The sequence below is a fragment of the Taudactylus pleione genome, unplaced genomic scaffold, assembly GCF_031769625.1.
Source record: "Taudactylus pleione unplaced genomic scaffold, aTauple2 ptg000032l, whole genome shotgun sequence".
Taxonomy (NCBI): domain Eukaryota; kingdom Metazoa; phylum Chordata; class Amphibia; order Anura; family Myobatrachidae; genus Taudactylus; species Taudactylus pleione.
This window is the reverse complement of record NW_028284434.1, coordinates 32,394,059-32,408,011: the sequence shown is the minus strand read 5'-3', so window position 1 is coordinate 32,408,011 and position 13,953 is coordinate 32,394,059. Positions and strand designations below refer to the sequence as shown.

General features: G+C 49.5%; 1 protein-coding gene across 1 annotated transcript in view; it reads right to left on the bottom strand.

The window, feature by feature from the left end:
• LOC148539012 (cytochrome P450 2W1-like) overlaps positions 1–13,953 on the bottom strand; it is an 83,710-nt gene that overhangs the window by 9,775 nt on the left and 59,982 nt on the right. Inside the window, exon 7 of the mRNA XM_088451869.1 lies at positions 5,840–6,024. Coding sequence (XP_088307995.1) covers positions 5,840–6,024 — 185 coding nt within the window. The remainder of the gene's footprint in view (positions 1–5,839; positions 6,025–13,953) is intronic.

Here is a 13,953-nt window from a genome sequence, read left to right as displayed (position 1 = left end):
AGGACGGATGTGGATGACTGGGAGGTGAAGATGCCGCGCTATAAGGAAGAGCGTGAAGACCCAGTGGCAAAGAAGTCTAGGATCTCCCCATGCTGGAAGAGTCCGCGACCTGGATACCCGGAGATGTCAGCGGAAGAGATGGAGTACGCTGAAGAAGGAAATTGTCGCTTGCTGCAGGAGTCTGTGGAGAAGAGTCCAGATTCATGGAAAATGTCGGCGGAGACCCGGGAGGAAGAGAATGCCCCGGAGGAATCGACTATTGGGTGGTGGTTAGTGCCACACCCTGAATTCAGTGAAGATGCCCCAGGCAAGTTTGAAGAAGAGTGGGTGGCTGCGGCACCCTTAGAAGAAAATTCCCCATGGTGGCCCATCGTGAGTGGCACTTCCGAGTTGCCACTCCCACAGAGGATCCGCAGAGTGAAGTCAGGAGGTACGAAGATGGAGAGCCCGGAGCCAGTGGAGAAGGAATGTGGGGTCATGGTCGGTCCCGGCTGGGCCCTTGAACAGATCCTCGCTGGAGGGACCATAGAATACCCTGACCCGCGGACGATAGAGATGGAAGAAGACTTTGTAGGGACTACAAAGGAAAAAGGGGGGGGAAATGTGGAAGGCTGTGCTGGGATCAAGTGTTTGATCCCAGCATCAGCAGAGTTCCAGGGGCAGGCAGAGGGGATGTGTCCTCTGCGGGACACATCCGTTGCTGGCGCTGGGACAGTGATGTCCCTAGCGTCGGTGCAGACACCGCGGGCACCTGGTGAAGGGACCGCCTGGTCCCTTTCACCAGTGCCGGCGGTACTTTGGCACCGGGAGAAGCTTGGCTCCGGGCGCAAGCTCAGCGGAGCTTGGCGCCCGGCAGCCAAAAAGCGGCGGGTAGCCGGCGCTGGGACAGAGTACCTGCTCCCAGCGCCGGTCAAGCATTGGGCGCGGCGTTTAGTGCAGCGGGCGTTTGGCTCTGGCCGCGAGCCAAACCTGGCTCGCGGGCAAGCAGCCAATCAGAGGCGGACGCAACGAGCCAATCGCGGCTTGCCACGTCATAGCCCCGCCCACTCGCGTCGTCTTGTATTAGACGGTGCTGAGCGGGAAAAGTTAGTTCGGCGGCGGAGAGGGAGGAGAGAAGACCTCCCGAAGAGCGGAAGATCGGCGCGGCAACAGGGGCGGCGGCCGCGGAAGAGGCCAGAAGACGCCGCTGTCAAGAAAGAAGACAGGCGGCGCCGGCTGGAAGAAAAGAAGAAGAGGCGGCGCCGCTGGCCAGGACGGGCCAGCGGCCGAAGAATGCGGCTGAGGACCGGAGAGGACTGCGGGGGAGGGAAGTGAAAGAGCGTCACGAAGTTCCCCCCCGCAGCCTCTTTCAACGTAGCAGGTAGGCCCTCCATGACGCCCACCATATACCCCCTTCCCTAGACCGCCAGAGTTGTCGGGCGCTAGGCCCGTGGAGCATTGTCGGGCACTAGGCCCGTGGGCAATTAGTCGGGCACAAGGCCCGGGGCACAGTAGCGGGCATTAGGCCCCATAAAAGGATTCCCCCATAACTAGGTGTAAGTGGTCTGGGTACTAGGCCCAGGCCACTAAATAATAAAGTAGGCGGGCATCAGGCCCGTGGCCATAAACCAGGCATAGGCCTGTACCCATACAGGAGGGCACTAGGCCCTATATATATGAGCCCCACAGACAGGCAGGCAAATAGGCCTGAGCCCCATAAAACGTGGTCTGGGCATTAGGCCCAGACCACTACCAGAGCCCACCGTTTGGCAGGCACCTAGGCCTGAGCCGCAGGTAAGACCCTGGGCGTTAGGCCCAGGGCCCAGAGCCCATTAGCTGCAGCGCTAACATAGAGAGGCGGATGAGAGGTGTGAGCAGTGGTGGAGAGCTGTAAGGCTTCCACCCATGAGGTAGTGGTTTCCCCAGTCACCGAGAAGAGGAGCTGGCCAGCTCTGGATAGGTAGGTAGCAGACATTTAAAGAGACAGTACCGTGTTTTACTCTTGTATATTTAGTCTGTGATTGGTGTTCCGTGCAGGGCAAAAGTTTAGTTGTTGTTATATCTGTCGCACTACACACACTGTAGGTTGAGGGTGATGCCGTTTTAGTATGTGTAGTTGCTTGACATAGGTTTAGGCCCTGCACGGCTGTGTTGTGTATCTCCTTACAGGGACCTGTAGGCGAGTGAGCGGACGAAGAGCAAGAGTGGACACGGTGAGGAATATCTGTGTGTACTGTCTCTCCCTGTTTGTTTGTCACTATCTATCTCTCCTTCCTTCTGGGCGGACGGTGAACCTTGCAACCCGGTGCAAGGACGGATCTTCACCTGGTGCGTGAGTACCGATAGGTGAAGATTCGGGATCTGAGGCCAAAAGTGCCAATGATGATCTTCACTTAAAACCTGAATTTATCCCCCAGTTCGGTAGGGCGCGTCGGTCGACGTGAGGAAGGACGGTACTCACCTCGTCTCCTTCCCCCTAGGTCATCGTGTCCGTGCTCTATTTGGAGGTTCCAGGACCGTCTGCTCAACACACGGCCTGAAGGTGAGAGGGTGCGACGCAAGGTAAGTAACAGACGTACACCTGCACGGCAGCAGGCATTGCACCGCACCCACCCCTCACACTGGTTGTGAGGCTTAAGCTGGGTACACACGTAATGATATTCGGTCCAACCATCCAACTAGTTGATTGGTTGGAATGAAAATCTGGTAACGTATGGGAGTAACTGATGATCAGTAATTTGCTCCTAAATGCCAGAAAACAGATGAAAATGGACGTTCAGACAAGTTTGTTAAATGCTTGATCTAAACAATTTGTTCAAACAACAGTTTTTGTCCATTTTCCGGCATTTGGGAGCAAATTGTTGATTGCCATTTGCTTTCATACCTTACCAGATGTTCATTCAAACCAATCAACTAGTTGGATGGTTGGACAGAAAATCTTTACGTGTGTACCCAGCTTAATACTCTGGCACAGATCTGTGCAGAGAGTGTTTTTAATAAGATGGGCTCTGTGATATCCTTGGTCTTGTGTTAGCAGCAGAAATGGGCAGACTAATAAACCCCCAATCTCTTTAAATCTTCAGTAGAGCTGTGTGGCAATCCCTAGTGCAGTATGGATATCACTGGCTTTAACACAACAGCATTCCTCAGTCCTAAACCCCTTATTGTCCACCAGAAATTGAAGAACCCCTTTTGACATAGGATATTCCAAAATCAAGAAACCGGCAAGTCCAACCTAAAAGCCACAGGATTTATCCTCTGAAGCATTCTAAAGGGATCTATAAACCATGGTGCAAATTTCATGTTCTGATCTCTTATACTTCACATAAAATGTGCCACCTTGGAGAGTCTGTCAGTCACTATTCAGACAGTATTGAACCCTTTGCCAGCTGGCAGAGCTGTTATAAAGTCCATAGATAAGTGAGTCCAGGGCTTTCTCAGAATAGGAAGAGGGAGTAATAGACCTAAATGTTTCTGGTGAGAAGTTGTGTGTTAGGTGATAGAGAAAATCTGGTTTTTCCACTGAATTCAGAATCCCTAAATTAGGCGAAAACACATATTAACATGCCAGATGCAGAGAATTTTAGTGTTTTCTAACTAACCCACTGTGTCTTTATATCTGCAGGAGGCCCAGAGCCGGCCCTAGGCATAGGCATTATAAGCCTATGCCTAGGGGCGACTGGAATGCCCTTGGGGCATTTCAGGGCTCTGCCGCTGCCCCTACCTACCGCGCTATCCACCCCGCCGGCGCTGCTACCCTCCCTCTCTCCCAGTGCGCTGCCACGATTGGAGCTCTCCGATTGGGCAGCGCAGAGGATGGTCAGGCCAGTCATGTGACTGTGACTCGCATCCGCCCGCAGTAGCAGTCTCTGCCTTTCAGACGGGCTGTGGTCAGAGTGTGTTCAGAGCAACCGTGCATGCGCGGCAGGCCGGCAGCTTATTGGAGGTAAAGACAAGCCTAGGACCTGGGGAGCCGCTTCTACTCCTCCCAGTAAGGTAACATGGGTCATGGTGGGAAGCATGACATAGATATGTGTGACCGTATGTGTGTGTATATAAATATATATATATATACACATATATATATATATATATATATATATATACATACATACAGACAACATATATGTGTATATATATATTTATATATATATATATATGTGTGTGTGTATACATATGTATGTGTACATATATACTGTGTATATATATATATATATATATATATAGAGAGAGAGAGAGAGAGAGTCCAGAACTGCTGCCATTTTTGTCTATGTACGATGTATATATGCATATACATATGTACTTATGTATTTGGATCGATAGATATACACACACAATATATATGTAGCTACTATTTTTTTTTTTTACATCAACCTTTTGGAAACCCCCATTTAAAAATCATGCGTTTGCCCATGGCCCTTAGTTAGAATGAGCTTCTGCACAGAAGCTCATTCTGTCTACAGGAAGAGCCAAGATGGCTACAGGAGGGCGTGCTGCGCATGCCCTGCCGCTGCCACTCCTCCCATTGGCCTTTGCGGAGCAGAGCCGTGAGTAACAACTCACGGCTCCGCCTCCGCCTCCATCTTAGATGATCAGACCAAGCCATCATGAAGAAGGGGCAAGGCAAGTAACACCAGCATCATTAAATTTAGCTGTGCTGCGCCAGCATCATTTAAAACAAAGGAAGCAGCCAGGCGAGTGACAGCTTTCTCACTCTCTGGGTACATTAGGTGTGTGTGTTAGGTGTGTGTTAAACTTAAATAAATGAATGTTTAGCTGGCTAGCTGGGTCTGGGAGAAAGGTGGGCACACATGACTGGGGCTGGGGGAAAAGAGTGGTTTTGTCCAGACCAGTGCTGCATCTGACTATGAGAGGAGAGGGGGTAGTGTGTACACACACATATATATATATATATATATATATATATATATATATATACAGTTATAAACCAATGTGTTATTTTTGGCATCCGCGTATAAACAATAAGATTGGTGGTGGGGGATGGAGTTATGCCGGCGGATGAGTTGCCGGCAGTTGAAATACCGACAACGCAATCTCGACGCGTGGGCATAATGCCGATGCCAATATCCCGATGGACATCAGGATACCGGCGTCGGCATACCAACCACCGGAAGCCCGAACGTCCGGACGCCGGGTGATTATGCAGGTAAGCCGGAGATGGGGGTGGTTGGGATTAGGCACCCCCGGGGGGATTCAGGGTTAGGCACCCCCCCGGCAGTGTTAGCGTGCAGAAAGGGGGGTTATGGTTAGGTATCCACCGGGGAAGACTACGGTTAGGCACCCCCCCAGGAGACTTAGGTTTAGGGTGTCGGGAGGGGTGGATAGTGTTAGACACCACTGGGGGGGACTTAGGGTTTGGCAACTCCTAGGGAGGTTAGGTTTAGGCACCACTAATCGTGGGTAAGGGTTAGGGGGGGCAGGTTACGGTTAGTACACTTACCTGATCGCGTCGGGATCTCCTCCTGTCGGGCTACCGGAAGTGGTATTTGAACCGGCGGCTAAACAGCCGTCAGTATTTCAATACCATTCCGGTGGTGGGATTATCTGCTAGGGGGTACCAGTCAAAATTTTGCCTAGGGCACCAAATTGGCTAGGGCCGGCTCTGAGGAGGCCTGTCTGCCCCCTCCCAATAGCACATGGCCTGCAGTAGGGACAGAGAGACAAGAGAGCGTAGACTGGCATGGGATATCAATATGGGAAAGAGTCGACTCCCACATACCGGAACCGGTATTGCATTAAAGAACATGGTAAATTACATCATGATTAGTTAATGTAAAAAATAAAATTGTTTAAAGTTCTGCAATGTTATTAGTCACATAAAATACAGTAAATGAATTACCTTAGGTATAAAATAGCCTCTGAAGTGGACATCTGTGGGTGTGGCATGGGTTAAGTACTGAAGAATGTTACCAAACCTCTGAATTTCATGCACTACTGCCAAGCAGTATGGGAGAATTTTTTGGTCATCCCACATAGGGGGGCGCTCAAGTCCTATCACATCTTCAATTTCAGCATGAACTCTTTCTGAAAAAGAAAACAGAAGGTGACATATGTTGTATAGAGTGATTTAGTGCAATAATGTTGGACAACAATGTTGGTCATTCAATTTGTGTGACCCATAATGACCATAATGAACTTTAATGATCATGTTGACCTAATCATTATAGGGCATGTTTGCATGTGGTGGAGAAGATGACCACTGTCACTCTCACAACAGACCACAGTGATCTCACAAGTCCAACTCTGACTGTGCTGCAGTGACTGCTATGTATGTCATGTACATAGGAGCCAGCTGTGTGAATGCTGGGGTTGCTTGAGCCAGGGGCAGAATTACCGGAAACAATGGACAAGGTCGACTCTGGACACCAGCCCTGAAGGGAGTGCCCTGACCTCCTCCTGATTTATGTGCCCCATGGCTGGATTAATCAGGGAGCCTAGAGGGCACGTGCCACAGGTGTTGGTAGTTAATGCAGCGGGGAGGTGGGTAGTGTGTGTCTGGATGCTGCTGGGGTGTTGGTAGTGATAGTAGGGGGGTATGTGTCTGGGTGCTGCTGGTGTGTTATTAGTGAATGCAAAGGGTGGGGGGGAAGTATGTGTCTGAGTGCTGCTGGTGTGTTGTTAGTGAATGCAGTGGAGGGTTGTGTCTGGGTGCTGATGAGGTATTGGTAGTGAATGCAGGTGGGGAAGGGGGCAGTGTGTGTATAGGGGATGCTAGAGTGTTATTAGTGAATGTAGGGGGGAGTGTGTGTCTGGGCGCTTATAGGGTGTTGTTAGTGAATGCAGGGAGGATTTTCTGGGTGCTGCTAGGGAGTTGGTACTGAAAGCAAAGGGTTCGAGGGAGTGTGTGTCTGGGTGCTGCTGGGGTGTTGATAGTAAATGCAAAGGGTGAAGGGGAGTGCATGTCTGTGTGTGGCTGGGGTGATGGTAGTGAATACAAAGTGTGAGGGGGAGTGTGTGTATGGGTGCTGCTGGAGTGTTGTTAGTGAATGCAGGGAGTTGTGCCTGGGTGAATGCAAAGGGTGGATGGGGAGTGTGTGCCTGGGTGCAACTGGGGTGATGGTAGTGAATGCAAAGGGTGGAGGGGGGGAGTGTGTGCCTGGGTGCAACTGGGGTGATGGTAGTGAATGCAAAGGGTGGAGGGGGGGAGTGTGTGTCTGGGTGCTGCTGGGTGAATGCAAAGGGTGGAAGGGGAGTGTGTGCCTGGGTGCAACTGGGGTGATGGTAGTGAATGCAAAGGGTGGAGGGGGGGGTATCTGGGTGCTGCTGGGTGAATGCAAAGGGTGGAAGGGGAGTGTGTGCCTTGGCGCTGCTAGGGTGTTGTTAGTGAATGCAGGGGGGTTATGTGTCTGGGTGCTGCTGGGGTGTTGGTACTGAATGCATAGGATGAGGGTGAGTGTGTTTATGGGTGCTGCTGAAGTGTTGTTAGTGAATGCGGGGGGGTATGTGTCTGGGTGCTGCTGGGTGAATGCATAGGGTGGAAGGGTGTTGTTAGTGAATGCGGGGGGTATGTGTCTGGGTGCTGCTGAGGTGTTGGTAATAAATTGAGGGGGGGCGGTGGAGTGTGTGCCTGGATGCTACTGGGATGTTGGCAATGAATGCTGGGGTTTATCTGGGTGCTTCTAGAATGGGATGTTGGGAGTGAATGTGCGCAGTGGGGGGAAGCCCTAATAACTGTCTTGCCTTCAGGCACCTTGTCAGAACTTACACCCCTGGCTCGGGCATCCAAATATTTGTATTGCCAACAGTCATGCTTATCCATGGCGTATGCAGCAATCTTTATAAAGATGGGTTCTTTGGTCATATAAGGCCAGATTGAGAAACCACAAATTCAAGACACACACACACACACACACACACACACACACACACACACACACACACACACACACACAGGCTAAAATTACAATGGTTGCCAACAGTTAAAAATTGCCATTAGACCTGTCAAAATAGTAGAGACAACAAATTTAGATTTTTGCATAAAGAAGCATAATTACAATAAAATTAAGTTCTACTTATTCAGCATGATCTGTCTTAGGTGGATGAGTTACTTATGGTAAGTTAACTCTTTCATTATATCTCATAAATTTAGCATAATGTGTGATGAAGGCACAATCCTGATTATCCTCATTTCCAAACATGTAACCAGGTAAAGACCAGACTAAAAACAGTTACAATACTGATTATAGTATGAATGCTGCCATTTCAGAAGTTATGTAAACAGGAGCTGCAGTACCATAGAATATATAGTGAAACCTCTGTAGTTTTGTGGGTGAATGTGTATGCTCCCAGGCAGATGTGCATCATTCTCCCACCTACATCTGCCTGAGGAGTTCTGTTGCAGGTTTAATACAATAATGACGTTAATGCAATTGAGAATAGATGCACAAGCTACTGGGAAAGCTGTATTATTTGTGGGTGGTTGGGGGGAGAGCCAAAAGCACTCCTGGGCTTGCGGTTTTGTGTTTTGGATCTGTATTTTTTTGAAAAAAAGCATAAAAACAGCTAAAATCACAGAATTTGTAGGTTTTTCTGCTCCTATGCTATTAACCTCAATAACCTTAATTTCCACTCATTTCCAGTCTATTCTGAACACCTCACACCTCACAATAGTGTTTTTATGTCCAAAAGGTTGCACCGAGGTAGCTGGATGACTATGCTAAGCGACACGAGTGGGCGGTACAAACACGTGACCCATCTAGGCGTGATACTGCAGTGGCAGACTGGATGGCAGTATGAAAAACTAGGCCCCAAACTGTACATAATGCAAAGAAAAAAAAGAGGTGCAAGATGGAATTGTCCTTGGGCCCTCTGGGCCCTCCCACCCACCCTTATGTTGTATAAACAGGACATGCACACTTTAACAAACCAATCATTTCAGTGCCAGGGTCTGCCACACAACTGTGGCTGAAATGATTGGTTCGTTTGGGCCCCCACAAAACAAGCTGGCAATTAATCTGTCCCTGCACAAACTGGCTCTACGGAGGCAAGATGTCATCCTCATCCTCCTCATCCACCGATTCCTCACCCTCTTCAGTGTGTACATCTTCATCCTCACAAAGTATTAACTCGTCCCCACTTGAATCGACCACCACAGGTCCCTCTGTATGTTCTGGAGGCTGGTCTCCCTGGAAGAGCTGATAATTCATTTTGATGAACATCATCTTCTCCACATTCTGTGGAAGCAACCTCCTACGCCTTTCGCTGACAAGGTTCCCGGCTGCACTAAACACTGGAGGGGGGGCAACTCAGGTAAAATAGAGCCAGTTTGTACAGGGGCCTCCAAATTGCCTCTTTTTCCTGCCAGTACAGGTATGGACTGTCTGACATGCCTACTTGGATGCTGTCACCGATGTAATCCTCCACCATTCTGTCAATGGTGACAGTATCATATGCAGTGACAGTAGACATGTCAGAAATTGTTGCCAGGTCCTTCAGTCCGGACCAGATGTCCAAACTTGGTCCTGCCTGCCCTGCATCACCGCCAGCGGGTTGCTTAGGATACCTAAGTTTTTTCCTGGCAGCCCCAGTTGCGGGAGAAAATGAAGAAGGAGCTGTTGACGTGTCACGTTCCACTTCAGCTGACAGTGTGTTCACCAGCAGGTCTTTGCACCTCTGCAGGCTTGTGTCGGCCGGAAAGAGAGACACCACATAGGCTTTAAACCTAGGATCGAGCACGGTGGCCAAAATGTAGTGGTCTGATTTCAACAGATTGACCACCCTGGAATCCTGGCAAAGCGAATGAAGGGCTTCATCCACAAGTCCCACATGCCGAGCGGAATCGCTCCATCTTAGCTCCTCCTTCACTTTCTCCAGCTGCTTCTGCAAAAGCCTGATGAGGGGAATGACCTGACTCAAGCTGGCAGTGTCTGAACTGACTTCACGTGTGGCAAATTCGAAGGGCTGGAGAACCTTGCACAACACGGAAATCATTCTCCACTGCGCTTGAGTCAGGTGCATACCCCCTCCTTTGCCTATGTCATAGGTGGATGTATAGGCTTAAATGGCCTTTTGCTGCTCCTCCATCCTCTGAAGCATATAGAGGGTTGAGTTCCACCGTGTCACATCCTCTTGCTTCAGGTGATGGCGGGGCAGGTTCAAGAGTGTTTGCTGGCGCTCCAGTCTTCGGCATGCAGTCGCTGAATGGCGAAAGTGGCCAGAAATTTTTCGGGCCACCCAAAGCGTCTCCTGCACGCCCCTGTCGCTTTTCAGAAAATTCTGCACCACCAAGTTTATTGTGTGAGCAAAACATGGGACATGCTGGAATTTGCCCAGATGTAATGCCCGCACAATATTGGTGGCGTTGTCAGATATCACAAATCCCCAGGAGAGTCTAAGTGGGGTAAGCCACTGGGCGATGATTTCCCTCAGTTTCTCTAAGAGGTTGTCGGCGGTGTGCCTCTTACTGAAACCGGTGATACACAGCGTAGCCTGCCTTGGAACGAGCTGGCGTTTCTGAGATGCTGCGACTGGTGACGCTGCTGCTGTTGCTGCGTAAGGTGATACATCTACCCAGTGGGCTGTCACAGTCATATAGTCCTTAGTCTGCCCTGTTCCACTTGTCCACATGTCCGTGGTTAAGTGGACATTGGGTACAACGGCATTTTTCAGGACACTGAGGACACTTTTTCTGACGTTTCTGTACAGTCTCGGTATCGCCTGCCTAGTGAAGTGGAATCTAGTTGGGATTTGGAACCGGGGACACACTACCTCCATCAATTGTCTAAATCCCACTGCACTAATGGCGGATACCGGACGCACGTCTAACATCAACATAGCAGTCAAGGCCTCAGTTATACGTTTTGCTTCAGGATGACTGCTGTCGTACTTCATCCTCCTCGCTAAGGACTGTTGGAGGGTCAATTGTTTAGTAAAAGTAGTGGTGTTCCTATGTCCTCTCTGGGATGATGAACGTCTCCCAGCAGCAGCAACAGCAGCAGCAGGAGGCGTAGCAATGCAGGATCCTCCGGAGGAATCCCTGATAGGAGAGTCAGTCATGCCAGTGACATGGCCTGCAGGACTACTTCCGATCCTGACTAAGGAGGAAATTGACGAGGAGGGAGTTGACGGTGTGGTTTGCAGGCGCTTGGATACAACAGGACAACGGGATTTAGGTGTCCCTGGACTGCTTACGGTCTTAGCCAAAGTTTCTGAACTTGACAGTAACTTATTATGAACACGCTGCAGGTGCCGTATAAGGGAGGATGTTCCTAGGTGGTTAACGTCCCTACCCCTACTTATTCCACCTTTACATAAGGTACATATGGCAAGACAGTTGTCGTCCGGATTTGGATAGAAATATTGCCAGACCAAAGAGGTGGAATGTTTGGTCTTCTGCCCAGACATGACCGCTTTTTCATCCCACGGACAGCAACTGTCTCCCCCGGAGCCTGATTTAAACAAACCACATCACCATTAGAATCCTCCTCGCCAACTTCCTCCTCAGCGCCAGCTACACCAGTATCCTCATCCTGTTGTACTTCAACAGTGACATCTTCAATTTGCATATCAGCAAGTGGACTGTGGGTGCTCCTTTCAGCACTTGCAGGGGGCGTGCAAATGGTGGAAAGAGCCACCTTTTCCCGTCCAGTGCTGGGAAGGTCAGGCATCGCAACCACCACCACACTTGGACTCTCCTTGGGGATTTGTGATATCTTCTTAGAAAGCACAGTTCTTCGCTGTGCTTTTGCCAGCTTAACTCTTTTGATTTTTTTAGTGGGAGGAGGGCTTCCATCGTCATGTGAAGCTGAACCACTAGTCATGAACATACTAGGGATCGACCTTAGCCGTTCCTTGCCACTCCGTGTCGTAAATGGCATATTGGCAAGTTTACGTTTCTCTTCAGATGATTTAAATGTTTTTTTCAAGGTAATTTTCCTGAACTTTGTCATTTGGGATTGTATGTGCCCTCTATTATGACATTGGGCATCGGCCTTGGCAGACGACGTTGATGGCATGTTATCGTCTATGTCATGACTAGTGGCAGCAGCTTCAGCACTAGGAGGAAGTGGTTCTTGATCTTTCTCTATTTTATTTTTATCGGAGAAAGTTTGGTCCTCCATTTATGTTATATCGATTTGATATATACGTGCGGCTAAACACAGAAAATATTTTTTTATTTTTGCTGGACAGTAGTGCACTTTGTGGGTTACACCAGCTTTTAAGAAATGAGCCAGCCGGCTCTTTACTTATGGGACACAGGCGCACGCTTGGCGCTGCTCCTTTGTTGATGCACGTGCGGCTACTGCGCACACAATTCACAAAGACAGAAAATAATTTTTTTTTGGTTTGGACTGGAGTGTACTTTGGGGGTTACAGCACCCTTTAACGGTCAAGCCAGCTGGCCCTTTACTTATGATACAGGCGCACGCTTGGCACTACTTTGTTGATGCACGTGCGGCTACTGCGCACACAATTCACAAACACAGAAAATATTTTTTTTTTGGTTTGGAGTATACTTTGTTGGTTACAGCACCCTTTAGCGGTCAAGCCAGCCGGCCCTTTACTTATGACACAGGCGCACGCTTGGCACTACTTTGTTGATGCACGTGCGGCTACTGCGCACACAATTCACAAACACAGAAAATATATATTTTTTGGTTTGGAGTGTACTTTGGGGGTTACAGCACCCTTTAACGGTCAAGCCAGCCGGCCCTTTACTTATGACACAGGCGCACGCTTGGCACTACTTTGTTGATGCACGTGCGGCTAATGCGCACACAATTCAAACACAGAAAATATTTTTTTTTTGGTTTGGAGTGTACTTTGGGTGTTACAGCACCCTTTAACGGTCAAGCCAGCCGGCCCTTTACTTATGACACAGGCGCACGCTTGGCACTACTTTGTTGATGCACGTGCGGCTACTGCGCACACAATTCACAAACACAGAAAATATTTTTTTTTTGGTTTGGAGTGTACTTTGGGGGTTACAGCACCCTTTAACGGTCAAGCCAGCCGGCCCTTTACCTATGACACAGGCGCACGCTTGGCACTACTTTGTTGATGCACGTGCGGCTACTGCGCACACAATTCACAAACACAGAAAATATTTTTTTTTTGGTTTGGAGTGTACTTTGGGGGTTACAGCACCCTTTAACGGTCAAGCCAGCCGGCCCTTTACTTATGACACAGGCGCACGCTTGGCACTACTTTGTTGATGCACGTGCGGCTACTGCGCACACAATTCACAAACACAGAAAAAATATTATTTTTTTAGCACTTGGGGGGAGCACCCCTGATGGACAGAGCACCCCCTGGACAACACTACAGCACCCCTTTAGGACTGGGACACTGCACAGGACTTTGGAGTGGACACAGCCCCTATGGAGAACTGACTGCACAACACAGTCCAGCCAGCCCTATGGACTTTGAAGTAGTGGACACAGCCCCTATTAACAACAGCAGCACAGCACAACATAGCCAGCCCCTATGGACTTTGAAGTAGTGGACAACAGCAGCACAGCGCAGCACAGCACAGCACAACACTACTCTGCACTACACTACACTACACAGCCCAGCCAGCCCTAACTCCCACCCTCCCTCTTCACTGTCCACAGCCGAGTGAGAAAACGGCGCCGACACGGGTACCTTATATAGGATCCAAAACCCGCGAGACTCAGAAGGCGGGATGATGACGTTTTGCCTCGATTTCAGATCCGAGTCAGGCGGGAAAAGTCGAGCCTGACTCAGATCTGCCTCGGATCGGGGGGGCTCAGGTGGGTTCGGATTTCAGAAATCCGAACCCGCTCACCCCTAGTCCATGGATAAACCTTTCTTACTTTCAATGGAAACTACACCAAGATCAATGTTCCTGCCTATCAAGTGATGGTTTGCCATGGCCTCTATAATAGCTGGTCACACCCTTTAAGCATGGGCCCGTCATGCTCCAGTCCGAAGCTGTCAGTGCCTCACACCTGGATACGGGCGGAATATATACTATTTTCATGTCTACATCTC